At 46.2% G+C, this 19,141-nt stretch overlaps 1 protein-coding gene across 1 annotated transcript in view; it reads left to right on the top strand.

The window, feature by feature from the left end:
* The window catches only part of LOC144479236 (cathepsin E-A-like), a 29,029-nt gene extending 10,170 nt beyond the window's left edge, over window positions 1-18,859 (top strand). The window contains exons 5-9 of the mRNA XM_078197904.1: window positions 1,102-1,301; window positions 5,273-5,395; window positions 10,313-10,457; window positions 16,249-16,347; window positions 18,695-18,859. Coding sequence (XP_078054030.1) covers window positions 1,102-1,301; window positions 5,273-5,395; window positions 10,313-10,457; window positions 16,249-16,347; window positions 18,695-18,859 — 732 coding nt within the window. The remainder of the gene's footprint in view (window positions 1-1,101; window positions 1,302-5,272; window positions 5,396-10,312; window positions 10,458-16,248; window positions 16,348-18,694) is intronic.
* Window positions 18,860-19,141: the final 282 nt, after the last annotated feature.

The raw sequence follows: 19,141 nt of genomic DNA, 5'->3' as shown, positions 1-19,141 counted from the left end.
ACCCTACACATCCCCCCGCCCCCCCAACCCTCGGCCTCCATCTGCCTCTTTTGCCCAGTCTTGGCACACCATTTGCTAAAGGCACTCGAATTTAGATATGTGACATCCCCAAGGAGGAGCAAACATCATCTACAGACCTCAAAGTCATGGAAGGGGTGAAGCTGGACAGGGGCATGCCAATGATTCACAGTTATAAAACTGAGCTTTCTAAAATTCTTGCTGGGTGGGGGGAGTTAATTTGGAGGGAAAGTTTAAATTCCAGTTGGGCCGTCCTTTAATAAGCATCCATGAAATGCTAAGGAATGCCAATGGGATTCCCAACATCGTTCATTAGGAAGTTCAACCCTTAACCCACCTTGAAATCGGGGGAACAAGATCCCAATCATCAGGAAAGAGACTTTCTGCCTCCTACCAAATGAATCGCCTCCAACCATCACGATACCCGCTCCTGGCAGGAACAGAAAATTCCACCCATGGGATCACACTCCAGCGCAGTACTGAGGGAGTGCTGCATTGCCGGAGGTGCTGTGTCTCAGTAGAGCTGTGAAACCAAGTCTCTCAGGTAAAAAAAAACCCCATGGCATGAGACTGATGAAAAGTGGGGGAGTTATCTTAGTGTTGTGACAATTATTTATTTACATCACTGAAACAGTCATTTTTTTTTCATCTTTTCATGGGATGTGGGTGTCGCTGTCCAGGCCAGCATTTATTGCCCATCCCTATTGGCCCTTGAGAAGGGGCTGCCTTCTTGGACTTCTGCAGTCCATGTGTTGCAGGGACACTCACAGTGATGTTAGGAAGGGAGTTCCAGGCTTTTGAACCAACTCATTGGCTGGAATTCCCCGATCTCGCAAGCCCCGCGATTGCAATCAGTGAAAGCAAAGAATTTGATGTTCAGCCAAATCTCTATTCACTGCAGCGGGACCGGAAAATCCCAGCTGCGGGTGGGGTCGGAGAATTCCAATCATTATGGGAACTTGCTGGGTGCAAATTGGTTCATGTTACACTTTAAAATTGCTTCATTGGCTGCCAAGTGCCTTGGGATGCCGTGAGGTTGGAAATGACCCCTAAATAAATGTCAGTCTTTCTTTCTCTACTCAGGTTGAAGGTATCTCAGTTGTGAACCAGAGATTTGGTGAGAGTGTGACAGAGCCTGGCACTGCATTTCTGTACTCCCCATTTGATGGAATTCTTGGACTGGCCTACCCATCTATTGCAGCAGCTGATGTCACGCCTGTGTTTGACAACATGATGGCGCAAGGTCTGGTGGACCTACCCCTCTTCTCCGTCTATCTCAGCAGGTGGGGCTTTATTTTCTCGCCCTTATAGGAAGTAGATTAAATATTTGGAGTGAATATCTTTGAGATAAAGGTTCCCTTTCCTTTGACACGACATGTACTGCACAACATTTTAGATTACAATATTCGGAATTTTATTTATGGGTTCCAATTCAATAGAACATGGTTAAACAGCTGGTTAGTCTGATCCAGAATAAAAGTCTTTAATCCTTCCATTAATACCAGTCCAAATGTTTTGCCCAGTGCTTTTTCATTGGAAATGAAAAGCACTTTGGAACTTGCTGAGGTCACGAAAGGCACTGTGTAAATGCAAGTCTTTCTTTCATTCACCCCACAGACCCTCACATGTACACACAACTGCCCAATGAAGGTCCAGTTCAATTGCGCGCAGTTTGCAACTTAGCCTCAAGCAGTTCAGGAAAGCCTTGTGTTTATTTCCTGGGCTGTGTTGCATGAGTAGCTATTTGGGAATTGACTTCAATGTAGCAGGTTTAGGGAGCAAAGAGAAAACTTAACCAAATCTGTTCCTGGGCACTCTCATAGAATCCCTACAGTGCAAAAGAGGCCATTTGGCGCACCAAGTCTGCACCGATTCTCTGACAGAGTATCTCACCCAAGCCCTATCCTCACCCTATCCATGTAACCTGACACATTTCCCATGGCTAATCCATCTAATTTAGACATCTTGGGACACTAACAGGCATGGCCAAGTCATCTAACCTGCACATCTTTGGACTGTGGGAGAAAACCTAAGATTCTGGAGAAAACCCATGCAGACATGTGTAAAATAAGTAGTGTTGTTTGAAACTGTCAGTGTACAGATATAAAGTTGGCCCAGTGGTATTATTGCTAGACTATTCATCCGGAAACTCAGCTAATATTCTGGGGGCCCGGGTTCGAATCCCACCACGGCAGCTGGTGGAATTTGAACTCAATAAAAGATATCTGGAATTAAGAATCTACTGGTGACCGTGAAACCATTGCCGATTGTCATAAAAACTGATCTGGTTTATTAATGTCCTTTAGGGAAGGAGATCTGCTATTCTTACCCGGTCTGGCCGACATGTGACTCCAGAGCCACAGCATATGCGGTTGACTCTCATCTGCCCTCCAAGGGCAACTAGGGATGGGCAATAAATGCTGGCCAGCCAGTGACGCCCATGTCCCATGAATGAATTTTTAAAAAGTCAATGAATAAGGTATTTGAGAGGGATAAGCTCTATGCAAAGAATTAGCATGACAACATCCAGAACCTAATCTCACATTGAAACAATTTATTGGTGTGGGATTGCTGACTGAAATAGTGCTGAGTTAATTTCTGGCTGGAATGCTTGGGTTTGTCAACTTTTGCTCACTTGGTGGAACCCTTTCCTCTAAGTCCTGCGCTCCTGAGTTCAAGTCCCAGTCCAAGGTGTGTACACCAAAATTTAAGGCTGACACCAATTCAGGATCCCAGGCAAACAGGATGAGATTTAAACTGAGGCTCCATCTGTCTACTTGGATAGGTGGAGAAGAACAGAGCTGCTTGGGGTGGCACGGTGGCACAGTGGTTAGCAATGCGACCTCACAGCACCAGGGACCCGGGTTCGATTCTTGGCTTGGGTCACTGCCTGTGTGGAGTTTGCACATTCTCCCCCGTGTCTGCGTGGGTTTCCTCCCACAGTCCAAAAATGTGCAGGTTCGGTGGATTGGTTATGCTAAGTTGCTCCTTAGCGTTAGGGGGGTGTCAGGGAGATTATCAGGGTAAATATGTGGGGTTACGGGGATAGGGCTTGGGTGGGATTGTTGTGGGTGCAGGCTTGATGGGCCGAATGGCTTCCTTCTGCACTGTAGGTATTCTATGATTCTATGTGCTTGAAGACATCTGGTGGTTGTGAAAACTGTGATATAATTACAAGTCTTTCTGATATGGTCAATTACGACAATGATTAAAAAGAGCCAACCACATACAGGATATCTTTAATATACTATAAATGTTTTGTCTGCTTTCACGGCCTAATTTCATTTCCTGTTTCCATTTTTCTTGAGAGAAAAATGTGTTTTGTGTTTTAATGGGGACAGCAAGGTGGCACAGTGATTAACACTGCTGCCTCAGAGGCAAATAGCTGATTTCCCTCATATCACTGTGATTATACAGTATCGTTCCCATAACTTGCTGACTAGCAATTTTTCCAGCCGTTAATTTTGCTCAGTAACTAATACCATAAGAAGGGTTTAAGCAAATTACCCAAATACACAAAATTGCAAAATTTGACGTTCAAATTGTTAAATTTATCTGTTAATTGGCCTTTTGTGCTTTACAATGTCATGTTAGAGTTTTATCAGCCTGCCCAATCTTTGGCTCGCCTTTGTTTACCTTGCAATCAAAGAACAAAGAAAATCACAGCACAAGAACAGACCCTTCAGCCCTCCAAGCCTGCACCGACCAACATCGTTGAGAACTTTATTTAAGTCTGTGAGAATTTGGGTTGCAAAGTTTGCCAGTGTTCATTCTGTGGACACTAGGAACTGAAGTGCAGAAGGGCCTGACCCCTCAACCCTCTGAGGATTACGGGAGTTCCTTTGTATTTCTTTATCTAAAAGAATTTGGAAGGACGAGAGATTGAATTCTTCAGTCAACAAGTCTCCTTCCTTGCGCTGCCAGATCCCAGCAGTTCCCAGTGCACCCACCGCCCACCCCCCCACCACCTCCCAAAATCCCTTCCCAAGTCTTGCTAGATTGCAGGATCTCATTTCTCAGGCCTCTTGAACTCTCCACCCACTGGCCCTCACCATCCCCGAGCTTCTGCCAGTCCCACCAGAGTGCTGACACATCTTTGGGTTAAGAATAGACTAGAATCGCTAAATGCAAAAGGAGGCCATTCAGCCCATATAGCCAGCACTGACTCTCCGACAGAGCATCTTACACAGTCCCACTCCCTTCCTATCACCGTAACCCTATGCATTTATCTTGTTAATCCTCTTAACCTACATATCTTGGGACACTAAGGGGCAATTTAGCATGGCCAATAAGGGCGGTATATCATCACAGTGGTTAACACCGCTGTCTCACAGCACCAGGGACCCGGGTTCAATTCCCAGTTTGGGTCACTGTCTGTGTGGAGTTTGCACATTCGCCCCGTGTCTGCAAGAGTTTCCTCCGGGTGCTCCGGTTTCCTCCCACAGTCCAAAGATGTGCAGATTAGCTGACTTGGCCATGCTAAATTGCCCCTTAATGTCAGGGGGACTGGCTAGAGTAAATGCATGGCGTTATGGGGATAGGACCTGGGTGGGATTGTGGTTGGTGCAGACTCAATGGGCAGAATGGCCTCCTTCTGCACTGTTGGATTTGATGATTCTATGAATCCACCTAACCTGCACATCTTTGGACTGTAGGAGGAGACCAGGGCACCCAGGAGAAATGCATGTAAACACGGGGAGAACGTGCAAACCTCACACAGTCGCCCAAGGTTAGAATTGAACCCGGGTCCTTGGTGCTGTGAGGCTAACAAAGGCTAGCCACTGTGCCACCTTGCTGCCTCAACATCACAGTCCGCACTGATCCTGAGCCAAATCCAATATTCCTGGACTTTAAGATTCCCGCCTCATTGCCCCTCCTTCAGTATCCCAGATCCCATGGCCTGCCTCAGGGTTCCTAGAACGATTGTCTCCAATAGTCCTGGGTGGTACAGATGTTTTGCCCGGTGCTTTTGCAGTATGGAACTACATTGAGTGTCGAGCGAACTCACTTAACCGACAGGCCAATTAACGGAAGAGAGATGGGAGATAAATTCCAACAGTGAGTATAACGAACAGGTGAACAATTTTGTTACTATGTTGAACAGAAGAAACCTCGAGCTATGCTTTTATTTAAAGCTAACACTGTTCAGTATTGTATTCTGCTTACACTTCTGGAGCGTGTTATTTTGCAAAAGCGAAACCGTTTTTTACTTTCGATCAAGCATCAACGTTTCCCTTTTTGATTTGTTTCCCAGGGATCCAAACGATGGGGTCGGGAGCGAAATCATTTTTGGCGGATTCGATACTTCGCACTTCACTGGTGAACTCCACTGGATTCCTGTGACGGCTCAGGGATACTGGCAAATTCAGTTAGATAGGTAACTCCAGATAAGCTGCCCGCGTTTTTTCATAAGGTCATAAGACCATAAGATATAGGAGCAGAATAAGGCCATTCGGCCCATCGAGTTCACTCCGCCATCCTTTCATGGCTGATAAGTTTCTCAACCCCACTCTCTCACCTTTTCCCTGTAACCTTTGATCCCCTGACCAATCAAGGACCTATCTATCTCTGTCTTAAATACACTCAATGACCCGGCCTCCACAGCCTTCTGTGGCAATGAATTTCATAGTTTCACCACCCTTTGGCTGAAGAAATTCCTCCTCGTCTTGGTTCTAAAGAACTGTCACCCCGCGCTGAACGACACTATTTACTTCTCAGCCTTGTCATCTCAAAGACAAATCAATCTCACTATCCCTTGATTTAATCCCTCACAACACAAAGCAAAAATCTGTAAAGCACCACTCAGCAGTAATTATGAACAAACCAATCAGTAAGTGCGCAATTTCTCATTTAATCTTTGTCTATTTTCTACAATGTCTCTTCTGAGTGACTGAAATGGGATTGTTTTTGGCAGAGGTTGTTCATCAGAGTCTTTTAATAGTCGGTTAAAAAGAATCCTCTTTGTTATGTATGTTGAGTAATGGCCCCTTGAAGGGAACGGATCATGTGACCTTGGGTGTGGGGTGAGCTTGTTGGGATCCGCCCAGAGTGGGCAGTCGACGGGGTAAAAGTTCCCTTTACACTGAGGCTGTGCCTTCAGATTCCAGTCCCCCTACTAATGGAAACATCTTCCCCACGTCCACTCTATCCAGGCTTTCCAGTATTTTGTAAGTTTCAATTGGATCCCCTGTCAAGTGATGCATCTTGGAGTGTAATATTTCACCGAACCACTAGATGGAGGTCAAAGCATAATTCCTGCAGGTCAACCCCTTGGCTGGCACTTTGATATGATTCTGAATGCAGTTTAGCAACAGTAACGTCAGCATGATGTGGGACAGGAAACTCTTAGTTGTGGGGGTGGGGGGTGGGGGTGAGGGGGAAGGGGTGATGTGGGGGCGGGGAGGGTAATGGCATAGATTGATCTTTGAAATAAGCAAGAGATTCCTTGGGAGATAGTAAAGAGAGACATTATCAGGGGAGCTTCCGTACTACACTGACAGGTTAAAAAAATCAGTTCCCACCTTTTAGGGGAATTCATTATTAGAAAATCGAGCTGTTAGAAAACTGACCAAGACTGGTGGAAAATAGAAATTCCTGGTTATAATTTGAGGTGAATAGCAGTGACGTGTTTAAGGGGAAGTTAGGTAATTGCATGGGGAAGGAAGAAATGAAGGAGTATTTCAATAGGGTGAAGTAAAGTAAAGTGGGAGGACACTCCTGTGGACAATAACCAGCACCGTCGACTGACTGGGCTGATCTTGGGCTGACATTACTATCTCCCATGTCTCTGCAGGATCTAACATTTAACATGGGCTTCAGTAGACTGCAGAAGCCACAAAGTCTTGCACAATTCTCACCTTAATGAGGGTGATAAGGTCACGCCTGATGAATTCAAGAAATGTTCCCCAACAAGAAAACAGTATTCGGCCGAGCAAACACACCATGTATAGTCATCATAGACCAGTCTCATCATAGACCAGTCTCGACCTAGTCTTTTATCTAAGGATGTTTAAGAACTGCAAACACACAATTCTCCAACCCTAAATCTGAATTTCCTGAGGTTCTGAAACAGCAGAGGGAACTTGATCAAGAGTGTTAAATCCTGCTTCCCTCAGGCTTCTCCTCAATAACTACTCCACAGCCAGGCGTCCGGGAGCACAGTTCTTTGTTATGTCTCCTCGCTCCACACTCCAAACGCTGACTGCCCACTCTGGGCGGATCCCAACAAGCTCACCCCACACCCAAGGTCACATGATCCGTTCCCTTCAAGGGGCCATTACCCAACATACATAACAAAGAGGATTCTTTTTAACCGACGATTGAAAGACTCTGATGAACAACCTCTGCCAAAAACAATCCCATTTCAGTCACTCAGAAGAGACATTGTAGAAAATAGACAAAGATTAAATGAGAAATTGCGCACTTACTGATTGGTTTGTTCATAATTACTGCTGAGTGGTGCTTTACAGATTTTTGCTTTGCGTTGTGAGGGATTAAATCAAGGGATAGTGAGATTGATTTGTCTTTGAGATGACAAGGCTGAGAAGCAAACAGTGTCGTTCAGCGCGGGGTAACAGTTCCAATGGGAAGCTGGCTGCTTTGATCAGGAGGTTACAGGAATCAGTTGATCTCAGGTCTAACCGATCACTATGACCAGTTTCATGGTACTGGCATCAGGGCGGAGTTCCATTTTGTTTTCAGTCAGACACTTAGAGAACAAGACAATGATGTCGCTAATTATACAAACATGTAAATTAGGTCATGTGATGTTGTTATGACGATACAAAAAGAACAAAGAACAAAGAACAATACAGCACAGGAACAGGTCCTTCGGCCCTCAAAGCCCGCGCCGCTCCCTGGTCCAAACTAGACCATTCTTTTGTATCCCTCCATTCCCACTCCGTTCATATGGCTATCTAGATAAGTCTTAAACGTTCCCAGTGTGTCCGCCTCCACCACCTTGCCTGGCAGCGCATTCCAGGCCCCCACCACCCTCTGTGTAAAATATGTCCTTCTGATATCTGTGTTAAACCTCCCCCCCTTCACCTTGAACCTATGACCCCTCGTGAACGTCACCACCGACCTGGGGAAAAGCTTCCCACCGTTCACCCTATCTATGCCTTTCATAATTTTATACACCTCTATTAAGTCTCCCCTCATCCTCCGTCTTTCCAGGGAGAACAACCCCAGTTTACCCAGTCTCTCCTCATAACTAAGCCCCTCCATACCAGGCAACATCCTGGTAAACCTCCTCTGTACTCTCTCCAAAGCCTCCACGTCCTTCTGGTAGTGTGGCGACCAGAACTGGGCACAGTATTCCAAATGCGGCCGAACCAATGTTCTATACATCTGCAACATCAGACCCCAACTTTTATACTCTATGCCCCGTCCTATAAAGGCAAGCATGCCATATGCCTTCTTCACCACCTTCTCCACCTGTGACGAAAAGGGTGGCCCTCCCTCTAAAATTTCCCTTCTGTACCAGCGAAAACTCACCCACTGACAAAACATTCCAAATGCTCGGAGATTGCCCAGTCACTGCCATCCTGGGATGAGAGAGATCGAATAGAATGTGTCTATAGGCTCCAGAGTTTTGAAGAATGAAAGATGATTTTATTTAGGCATAAAAGTGAGATAGACAGGGTAGATGCTGAGAGGCTGTTTCTCCTTGGCTGGAGAGTTGAGAACTAGGATTTATAGGGCAGGATTTTCTGGTCTTGCTCATCCCAAAACCGGAAAATTCTGCCTAAGGCCAATGGACCGTTGCATGGCTGCCCCACAAGCCCCCCCCCCCCCCCCCCCCACTCCCCCCCAGCTATGATTCATAGCCCACCGGCTATGATTCCCGTGGCGGGCTGGACAGGAAAACTGCCCCCCCCGCCACCCCCCCGCATAGTCTCTGGATAAAGGGTCAGCCATTTAGAATTGAAGGGATGGCTGCTAAATTTGAATCTTTGGAATTCTCTAGCCCAGGGGACCAGTTATTAAGCATATCCAACACTGAGAGCAATAGATATTTAGGGTCAAAGTGAATCAAGGGTTATGGGGATAGGGCTGGAAAGGGAATGAGGGATAGAAAACTAGTAACGACCTTATTGACTGAGGGAGTAGGCTCCAGGAAGCATGTGGCTCAGTCCTGCTCCTGTTTCTGATGTTCTGATGACGACACAAAGATAAGTAGGAAAGTAAATGATGAAGTAGACGTAAGGAACCTACAAAAGGATGTTAAGTAAGTGGGCAAAAATCTGGCAAATGGAGTATAATTTGCGAAATTGTCCATTTTGACAGGAAGATTAGAAAAGAAGCAAGATTGCAGAGCTCTGAGATGCAGAGGGATCTGGGTGTCCTAGTGCATGAATCACAAAAGGCTGGTGTACAGGTACAGCAAGTAATTAGGAAAGCTGGAAGAATGTTAGTGCTTGTCGTGAGAGGAATTGATTACCAAAGTAGGGAGATTATGCTTCAATTATACGGGGCATTAGTGAGTCCACATTTGGAGTATTGCGTACAGTACTGCTTTCCTTACTTAAAGAAAAATGTAAATACATTTATTAGAAACAGTTCAGAGAAGGTTTACTAGACACATACCAGGAATGGGCGAGTTGTCTTATGATGAAAGCTTGGCAAGGTTAGGTTTGTATCCATTGGAGTTTCGAGGAGTAAGAGGCGAATCTTTAAGATCCTGAGGGGTATTGAAAAGGTGGATGTGGAAAGGATTTTTCCTCTTGTGGCAGAATCTTGAACTAGGTGTCACTGTTTAAAAACAGGATGTTGCTCACTTAATACAGAGAGGAGAATTTTTTTCTTTCAGAAGGTTGCGAATCTTTGTAACTCTCTTCCTGAAAAAGGAAACTGAGTTTTTGAATATTTTTAAGAGATAGAGCTGGATATATTCTTGATAAACAAGGGGATGGAAGGTTATCGGGGGTAGGCAGGATTGTGGGGCTGAGGTTACAATCAGATCATCTTATTGAATGGCGGAGCAGGCTCGAAGGGCTGAATGGCCTACTCTTGCTCCTAATTCATATGTTCAGATGAGATGAGGATAAATTTGTCCGCTCAAGGGTTGTATGAATCTTTAGAATTCTCTAGCCAAGAGAACCAGTTACTGAGCATAGTCAACACTGAGAGCAATAGGCTTTTAGGCTCTAAGTGAATCAAGGGTTATGGAGATAGGGCTGGAAAGAGGATGAGGGATAAGATATCAGTTACGATCTTAGTGATTGAGGGAGTAAGGCCCCAGGGCGCGCGTGTCTCATTCCTGCTCCTGTTTCTGATGTTCTGATGTTTTCAGTGTGAAGGTTGGTGGAACTGTTGGGTTCTGTGAAAATGGATGTAAAGCCATTGTCGACACCGGTACCTCTCTCCTTACTGGGCCGACCAAGGACATTAATGTACTTCAGAACCGCATTGGTGCAGCTTCCAGCAGAAATGGCATGGTACGTAGAAGAAAACCTGATTTAATAAAAGCATTTCTGCTATTCTCTTTATGGTTCCCGCCAAACTGTTAGAATCATAGAATCTCTACTGTGCAGAAGGAGGCCGTTTGGTCCACCGAGCCTGCGCCAACAACAATCCCACCCTGTCCCTTATCCCCGTAACCCCATGTATTTACCCTACGAGCTCCCCCTGACACTGAGGGGCAATTTAGCATGGCCAATCCACCTAAAGCGCAGACCTTTGGACTGTGGGAGGAAAACGGAGCACCCGAGGAAACTCACGCAGACATGGGGAGAGCAAACTCCACACAAAGAGTCACCCAAGGCGAGAATTGGACCCGGGTCCCTGGCGCAATGAGGCAGCAGTGCTAACCACTGTGTCACCATGCCGCCCATTGGGGAAATAACTCAATGCCTTCATCTTCCCTTGACGACGGATTCGAAAAGCTGGAGACACTAATATGCCTGACTATTAACCTCACCCATTACTGTTGCAAAATAATGTCAAAATAAAATTTCTTTCATAGAAGACTTTTTTTAACACAGTGAGTTGTTGTAATCTGGAATGGACTTCCTGAAAGAGTATCTAAAGCAAAAAGGATTCGGACAAACACACAAAGGGAAAGCAGGGGAAAAGAGCAGAGGATTGGGATGAGAAACAAAAACAGAAAATGCTGGAAATTCTCAGCAGGTCTGACAGCATCTGTGGAGAGAGAATAGAGAACAGAGAGAGAATAGAGCCAACAATTTGAGTCTGGACAACCCTTTGTCAGGGTCATCCAGGCTCAAAACCTTCTCTCTCTGCAGATGCTGATAAACCTGCTATGGTTTTCCAGCATTTTCTGTTTTTGTTTCAGGTTCCAGCCTCCTCAGTACTTTGCTTTTATCTTAGGGGAGTGGAATTAATTGGAAAACTCTACTAAAAAGCCAGTATTGACATGGCAGGTCAAATGGCCTTCTTCTGTGCTCTATAAATCTATGATTCTATATAAATATCCACCTTGAGACTGCACATAGTGTAGTAGAAGCAATCCCTAGGTCAAGAAACTTATTTGTAAAGAGCTGCTGGGATTCGCGAGCAGGTCTTATCCAAAGGCGTTCACGGTATGTCACTTTTGAGAGTAAAGTTCCCACTGAGCTTCGGTGAGTTGCATTCTTATATATTTCATGACTCGGACAAATGCAGATGTATTATCATATATTCTGTTGACTAAACTGCTGTCGTTCAGTTTATCAGTTGTTATCCCCTGCTGTGTGCACTCTTGATGCCTTATCTCTTCTAATCTTTATCGTTAAAAAAAATCTCCCTCTTATCTGCGCGGCAGTTGAAATCCCTTCTGAAAACAACCGCACCCCTGCCGTGATAAAAAGTCCACGTAATTCAGCACACAGTTTAAGCCAATCCTGCCTTTTCTCTGACACAGTAAGAAGTTTAACAACACCAGGTTAAAGTCCAACAGGTTTATTTGGTAGCAAAAGCCACACAAGCTTTCGGAGCTGCAAGCCCCTTCTTCAGGTGAGTGGGAATTCTGTTCACAAACAGAGCATATAAAGACACAACCTCAATTTACATGAATAATGGTTGGAATGCGAATACTTACAACTAATCAAGTCTTTAAGAAACAAAACAATGTGAGTGGAGAGAGCATCAAGACAGGCTAAAAAGATGTGTATTGTCTCCAGACAAGACAGCCAGTGAAACTCTGTGGGGGTTACAGATAGTGTGACATGAACCCAATATCCCGGTTGAGGCCGTCCTCGTGTGTGCGGAACTTGGCTATCAGTTTCTGCTCAGCGACTCTGCGCCGTCATGTGTTGCGAAGGCCGCCTTGGAGAACGCTTATCCGAATATCAGAGGCCGAATGCCCGTGACCCCTGAAGTGCTCCCCAACAGGAAGAGAACAGTCTTGCCTGGTGATTGTCGAGCGGTGTTCATTCATCCGTTGTCGCAGCGTCTGCATGGTTTCCCCAATGTACCAGGCCTCGGGACATCCTTTCTTGCAGCGTATCAGGTAGACAACGTTGGCCGAGTTGCAAGAGTATGTACCGTGTACCTGGTGGATGGTGTTCTCACGTGAGATGATGGCATCTGTGTCGATGATCCGGCACGTCTTGCAGAGGTTGCTATGGCAGGGTTGTGTGGTGTCATGGTCACTGTTCTCCTGAAGGCTGGGTAGTTTGCTGCGGACAATGGTCTGTTTGAGGTTGTGCGGTTGTTTGAAGGCAAGAAGTGGGGTTGTGGGGATGGCCTTGGCGAGATGTTCGTCTTCATCAATGACATGTTGAAGGCTCCGGAGGAGATGCCGTAGCTTCTCCGCTCCGGGGAAGTACTGGACGACGAAGGGTACTCTGTCCACTGTGTCCCGTGTTTGTCTTCTGAGGAGGTCAGTGCGGTTCTTCGCTGTGGCGCGTTGGAACTGTTGATCAATGAGTCGAGCGCCATATCCTGTCCTTATGAGGTTCTCTGACAGTCATGTGAAGCCACACATCGATACACTCTAAAAGTCACGACAAAGTAAGATGGACGCATGTATTTTCAGTTAGGTGAACCTCCCAATGACACTGGTTAATCAGCAATGTAAGAGCGAATATTTTGACTGATGGATGAAGGGGCAAACGGAGAGAGCTGTAAATTTATGAATTTGGAAATCGTTGATTCCAAGTTCATGTCACACACCGTGCAAAAATTTCCAAATTTGTTTTCCCAGAGACATTGTCTGTTCACATCATTTTGTTAGATTTTTAAATTTTACACAAGTTGGGAGGCATCCGTCAATATCTCACGTTTCCCCTGCCCCTCTCACCCAGTTCCAAAAATCGATTAAATTACAGGAACTATTTAAAACAATTTTTATTTGGTGAACCAATTATTCTTCAGCTATAAATTATTCCAAACTATGGGAATTGCATTTGGAGCATCCCATCGTGTGATTTTAGAATCATAGAATCCCTACAGTGCAGAAGGGGGCCATACAGCTCATTGAGTCTGCATGGACTCTCCGACAGAGCATCTTACTCAGGCCCTATTCCCGTAAACCCACATATTTACCCTGCTAATCCCCCAAATCTACACCACCTTTGGACATTAAGGGGCAATTTAGCATGCCAATCAATTTAACCTGCCCATCTTTGGGGTGTGGGAGGAAACTGGAGCAACTGGAGGAAACCCACAGGGAGAACATGCTAACTCCACACAGACAGTCACCCAAGGCTGGAGTTGAACCCGGGGCCCTGGCGTTGTGAGGCAGCAGTGTTAACCGCTGTGTCACCGTGCCACCCACTTTGTTCAAAGTGATGGAAAATGGTCAAAGGCAACAGACCAGATACACCAGAGGGCGCCATAATCAGATGGCATGCATCCACCATTATGCTTCCAACTCTAACTGTGGTTCAAACATGCCATCAGACAATAGCCAAGATTCTCTGCAGGCTCTGTGTCAGGAAAGACAACAGCAAGGAGCCATGCCATCCACAGACAGAATACGTATGTCCAACCTCTCTACCTGATATCGTCCTGATCACGGTTTAGCAATAAGAGTTGCCCATTAAAACAGAGATGAGGAGACATTTTTTCTCCCAGAGGGTCTTTGGAATTCACCTTTCTTGAAAGGCAGGGGCAGAGATTCTTTGAACATTTTTAAAGTCAGGGATAACATGGAGGTGAAGTTAAAATCAGTTCAACCACGATCTTATTGAGTGACGGAGCAGGCTCGAGCATGTGGTCTACTCCTGCTCCTAGTTTTTATATTTGTACGTCATTGGCAGTCGACCCACTCCCCAGATTAGCACAGGGCCCTGCTGGAGTCTTGGTCAATAGTTACCTCGTTAATGTATCAAACAGATCACTGATACACTGGGCCAATACTTCGATCTCTTTACTCACTGAATAGTAACAGCAGAATAATACGACTGCCCAGGTTCGCCACACTGCTGAACATTCAAGAGGGCATTGGAGGCAGCCACATAACTGTTCCTGCTCTGCCACTCACACCATCGCTTGCAACATAGAAAATAGAAGCAGAAGTAGGCCATTCGGCCCTTCGAGCCTGCTTCGTCATTCATTTTGATCATGTCTGATCATCAAATTCAATATCCTGATCCAGCCTTCCCCCCATATCCCTTGATCCCTTTAGCCCCGAGAACTATATGTAATTTCTTCTTGAAATCACACAAGAAATTTCTCCTCACCTCAGTCCTAAAAGGTCCTTGGTCCTCAAACTATGACTCTAACTTTTTTTTAATGCATTCATGGGACATGGGCATCGCTGGCCGGCCAGCATTTATTGCCCATCCCTAGTTGACCGTGGGCAGTTGAGAGTCAACCACATTGCTGTGGCTCTGGAGTCACATGTAGGCCAGAATTGGTGAGGACAGCAGATTTCCTCCTCTAAAGGACATCAGTGAACCAGATGGGGCTTTTCAACAATCGCCAATGGTTTCATGGTCATCAGTAAATTCTTAATTCCAGACATTTTTTATTGAATTCAAATTCCACAATTTTCCGTGGTGGGATTCGAACGTGGGCCCCCAGAACATTAGCTGAGTTTCTGTATTAATAGTCTAGCGATAATACTACAAGGCCATCACCTCCTCCTGGTTTCCCCCACTATTAGGAAAATTCTTTCTGAATGTACCCTATCTAATTCTGTTAGAATTTTATAAGTTTCTATGAGACCCCCTCTCACTCTTCTAAACTCCAGTGAATATAATCCTAGTCAGTTTAGTCTCTCCTCATATGACAGACCTGCCATCCAAGGAATCAGCCTGGTAAACCTTCGCTGTACTCCCTCGATAGCAAGGACATCCTTCCTCAGATAAGGACACCAAAACTGCACACAATACTCCAGATTGGTCCTCACCAAAGCACTATACAATTACAATAAATCATCCCTATTCCTAAACTCAAATTCTCTTGCTATAAAAGCCAACATATCATTTGCCTTCTTTACTGCCTGTTGGCCCTGCATGCTTACTTTTAGCGACTGATGCATGAAGACACCAAATTCTCGCTGAGTATCCCATCTCTCTCAATTTACACCCATTCAAATTATAATCTTCCTTCCTATTATTGGTCCCCTTTACCTGTGCACTTGCATCACCGAGTTTTTTTTATTAATTCATGGGAGATGGGCATTGCTGGCTGGCCAGCATTTATTGCCCATCCCTAGTTGCCCAAGTGCAGTTGAGAGTTGTGAAGCAGCAAAGCCAACCACTGTGCCCTCATGCCACCCGCTTTGTTCAGTGTAATGGAAAATGGCCGAAGGCAGCAGACCTGAGACACCAGAGGGCGCCATAAACAGATGACCTGCACCCACCATTGGGCTTTCAACTCTGTGGGCCCTGGAGTCACGTGTAGGCCGGACCAGGTAAGGTTGGCAGATTTCCTTTCCCTAAAGGACATTAGTGAACCAGAGATTTTTCCAACAATGGTTTCATGGTAGATTCTTAATTCCAGATATTTTGATTGAATTCAAATTCCACCGTCTGCCTTGGCAGGATTCGAACCCAGGTTCCGAGAGCATTAGCTGAGTTTCTGGATTAATAGTCTAGCGATAATACCACTAGGCCAGCACCTAATCCTACCTCCTGAAATGAACCACCTGCATCCTCCATACGGTAAGCAACTATGGTGGTGCTCTCAGGTAGATCAGAGGGAGTACTGTGTTGCCTTGCTTGCCGATGATACTGAAATGAGGCAAGGCCCCTCAGAATAGTTTGTAGGCACATCCTGCTGCCCAAGTTAAGAGTTGCTCATTCAGTAACTGGACGTGGTTTTTGCTTTTGTTCACAGCACTCCATAGATTGTGGTTATCTCTCCAGCATGCCTGACGTGACATTCACAATAGGGGGAGTCGAGTATGTTCTACCTCCTCGGGCCTACACGCTTCAGGTATTTAGATAATTACTTCATAAAAAGAAGGAACAATTTGACACAACGGAAAAGTAGAATTCTACTGTTTTATGATCTGCTGGACACAATGCCAACAGCGCTGGATGTCGGATACAATTTAATTGAAGTAAAAGTAAAAAGTTTATTTATTAGCCACAAGTAAGGCTTACATTAATACTGCAATGAAGTTACTGTGAAATTCCCCTAGTCGCCACACTCCGGCGCCTGTTTGGGTCAATGCATCTAACCAGCACATCTTTCAGACTGTGGGAGGAAACCGGAGCACCCGGAGGAAACCCACGCAGAGACGGGGAGAACGTGCAAACTCTGCACAGGCAGTGACCCAAGCCGGCAATTGTACTCGGGTCCCTGGCGCTGTGAGGCAGCAGTGCTAACCACTGTGCCCCCGTGCCGCCCCATGTACAGCTTCTCGGGACAGGAATGCATGTCAGGAATTCCAGTGCCCAGACCAACATGCCCAACTTGCAGTAATTGTAAGATAATGGATGTAAATTCCTGCGGGCTACAACTCGGATGCAGTCACCTCAGCATGTACTCTTTGTATGTGGCACACTCCACATTATCAGCATTACATTAGATTATTTACTTCACAGATTCAAAAATCAGCAATAAAAGACCATAACAGCAAATGTAGTGCCACATTAAATGCATCAATAAATATATTAATGCCTGTCAGTTGGAAGTGGCTGACCACGATAGTCATGCCTTATTTGTTGTGGTGTCGGCTGTAACTAGGTGGTAGCTCCCTCGCTCCTGAGTCAGGAGTTTTAGTTCTCTTTATGACTAAACTTTCAGAGTTCTTATAACCAACTGATACGACTTTTGGCGATGACACGATGTGTTCTAGCTTGCCAGAGCAATGCAAGTGTTACGTGCAAGGCAATTAACAAAGTGCTTCAGCATTTCAACATTCCATGCAATTAGTACATGTCCTACATGTAACAATGTTGAGCCAATGCTTCTGTGTGTTGATGAATTGTTCCTGTGTCCTTACCATTCTCCCTCTCCCCTCTCTCTCTCCCCTATCCCTCTCCCCTCACCCTCTTGCTTCCCCTGTCCCTGTCCATCCCCCCGTCCATCTTCCCTGTCCCTCTTGCCCTCCCCACCTCTGTTCCTCTCCCCCACCCTTCTTCTTCCCTTTCTCCTTTCCCCTCTCCCTGCCTCTCTCCCCGTCCCTCTTCTTTCCTCTTCTCCCCTCTCCCTCTCCCCGGTCCCATTCCCCTCTCCCTCTCCTCTGTCCCCTTCCTCTCTCCCCCTCCCCGGTCCCATTCCCCTCTCCCTCTCCCCTGTCCCCTTCCCCTCTCCCTCTCCCCTGTCCCCTTCCCCTCTCCCTCTCCCCTATCCCCTTCCCCTTCCCCTCTCCCTCTCTCCTGTCCCATTCCCCTCTTCCTCTCCCCGCCACCTTTCCCTCTCCCTCTCTCCTGTCCCCTTCCCTTCTCCCTCTCCCTGCCCCATTCCCCTCTCCCTCTCCCCTGTTCCCTTCCCCTCTTCCTCTCCCCTATCCCCTTCCCCTCTCCCTCACTCCTGTCCCCTTCCCCTCTCCCTCTCTCCCGTCCCCTTCCCCTCTCCCTCTCCCCTGTCCCCTTCCCCTCTCCCTGCCCCATTCCCCTCTCCCTCTCCCCTGTCCCCTTCCCCTCTTCCTCTCCCCTATCCCCTTCCCCTCTCCCTCACTCCTGTCCCCTTCCCCTCTCCCTCTCTACTGTCCCATTCCCCTCTCCCTCTCCCCTGTCCCCTTTCCCTCTCCCTCTCTCCTGTCCCCTTCCCCTCTCCGTCTCCCTGCCCCCTTCCCCTCTCCCTCTTCCCTGTCCCCTTCCCCTTTCCCACTCTCCTGTCCCATTCCTCTCTCTCCCCCATGTCCCATTCCCCCATCTCTCTCTCCTGTCCCATTCCCCCATCTCTCTCTCTATGCTGTTCAGGCCCACGGCCAAGGAAAGCTCAGGCCAGGGGTTGCCATTGAATAGCCGGGGAAGCCATCGGGTCAGGTTGGGAGTGGCCAATTGAAAGCTTTAGAGTTTGGGCTTCTGCCCATTTGGGCAGGTGTAAAAAATTCTGAGGCATTATTTTGAGGAAAAGCGGAGGTGTTCTCCTGGTGTCCTGACCAAAACCTTTCCCTCAATCAACATCACTAAACACTGACTCTGTTTGGGATCACACTGTGTACAAATTGACTGCCACATTGTCTACAATGATTACACTTCAATTAAAGAATGCTTTATTAGTCATGAAATACGATGGGACTTCCTAAGAGAGTAAAAGGAGTTATATAAATTGCAAGTTCTTTGCGATTGAAAGTTGTGATTAACCCAGTGTCTCCCATCTGCAGGAGGAGGATGAATGGGGGAGAGTTTACTGCAGCAGTGGGTTCCAGGGCATGGACCTCCCTCCCCCTGCTGGGCCTCTCTGGATCCTGGGAGATGTCTTCATTGGCTATTATTGTGCTGTATTTGACAGAGGGAATAATCGAGTGGGATTGGCTAAATCAATTCCGTGATGTCTCAATGCAAAGGTTCGGATGGAAGGAGCTTATTGCTGTTAATTCAAACATTGCTAAAAAATTAAATCAGTGTTATCTGCTTCTAAAATTTACATTAAAATTTTCATGTTGGGGGGAGGTGAAAGAGGTTGTTCAAGCTTTAATACTCAGAGCTAATTTCTCTGAAACCTTCTGTCAATGTTTTGCCATGTTGATTTTTTGATTTGATTTGATTTGATTTGATTTATTATTGTCACATGTATTCGCATGTATAAGTCTACAGTGGAAATTATTCTTTCT

Source organism: Mustelus asterias, chromosome 25, assembly GCF_964213995.1.
Source record: "Mustelus asterias chromosome 25, sMusAst1.hap1.1, whole genome shotgun sequence".
Taxonomy (NCBI): domain Eukaryota; kingdom Metazoa; phylum Chordata; class Chondrichthyes; order Carcharhiniformes; family Triakidae; genus Mustelus; species Mustelus asterias.
Note: the sequence above shows the minus strand (reverse complement) of the source record. Positions and strands in the feature narration are given on the sequence as shown.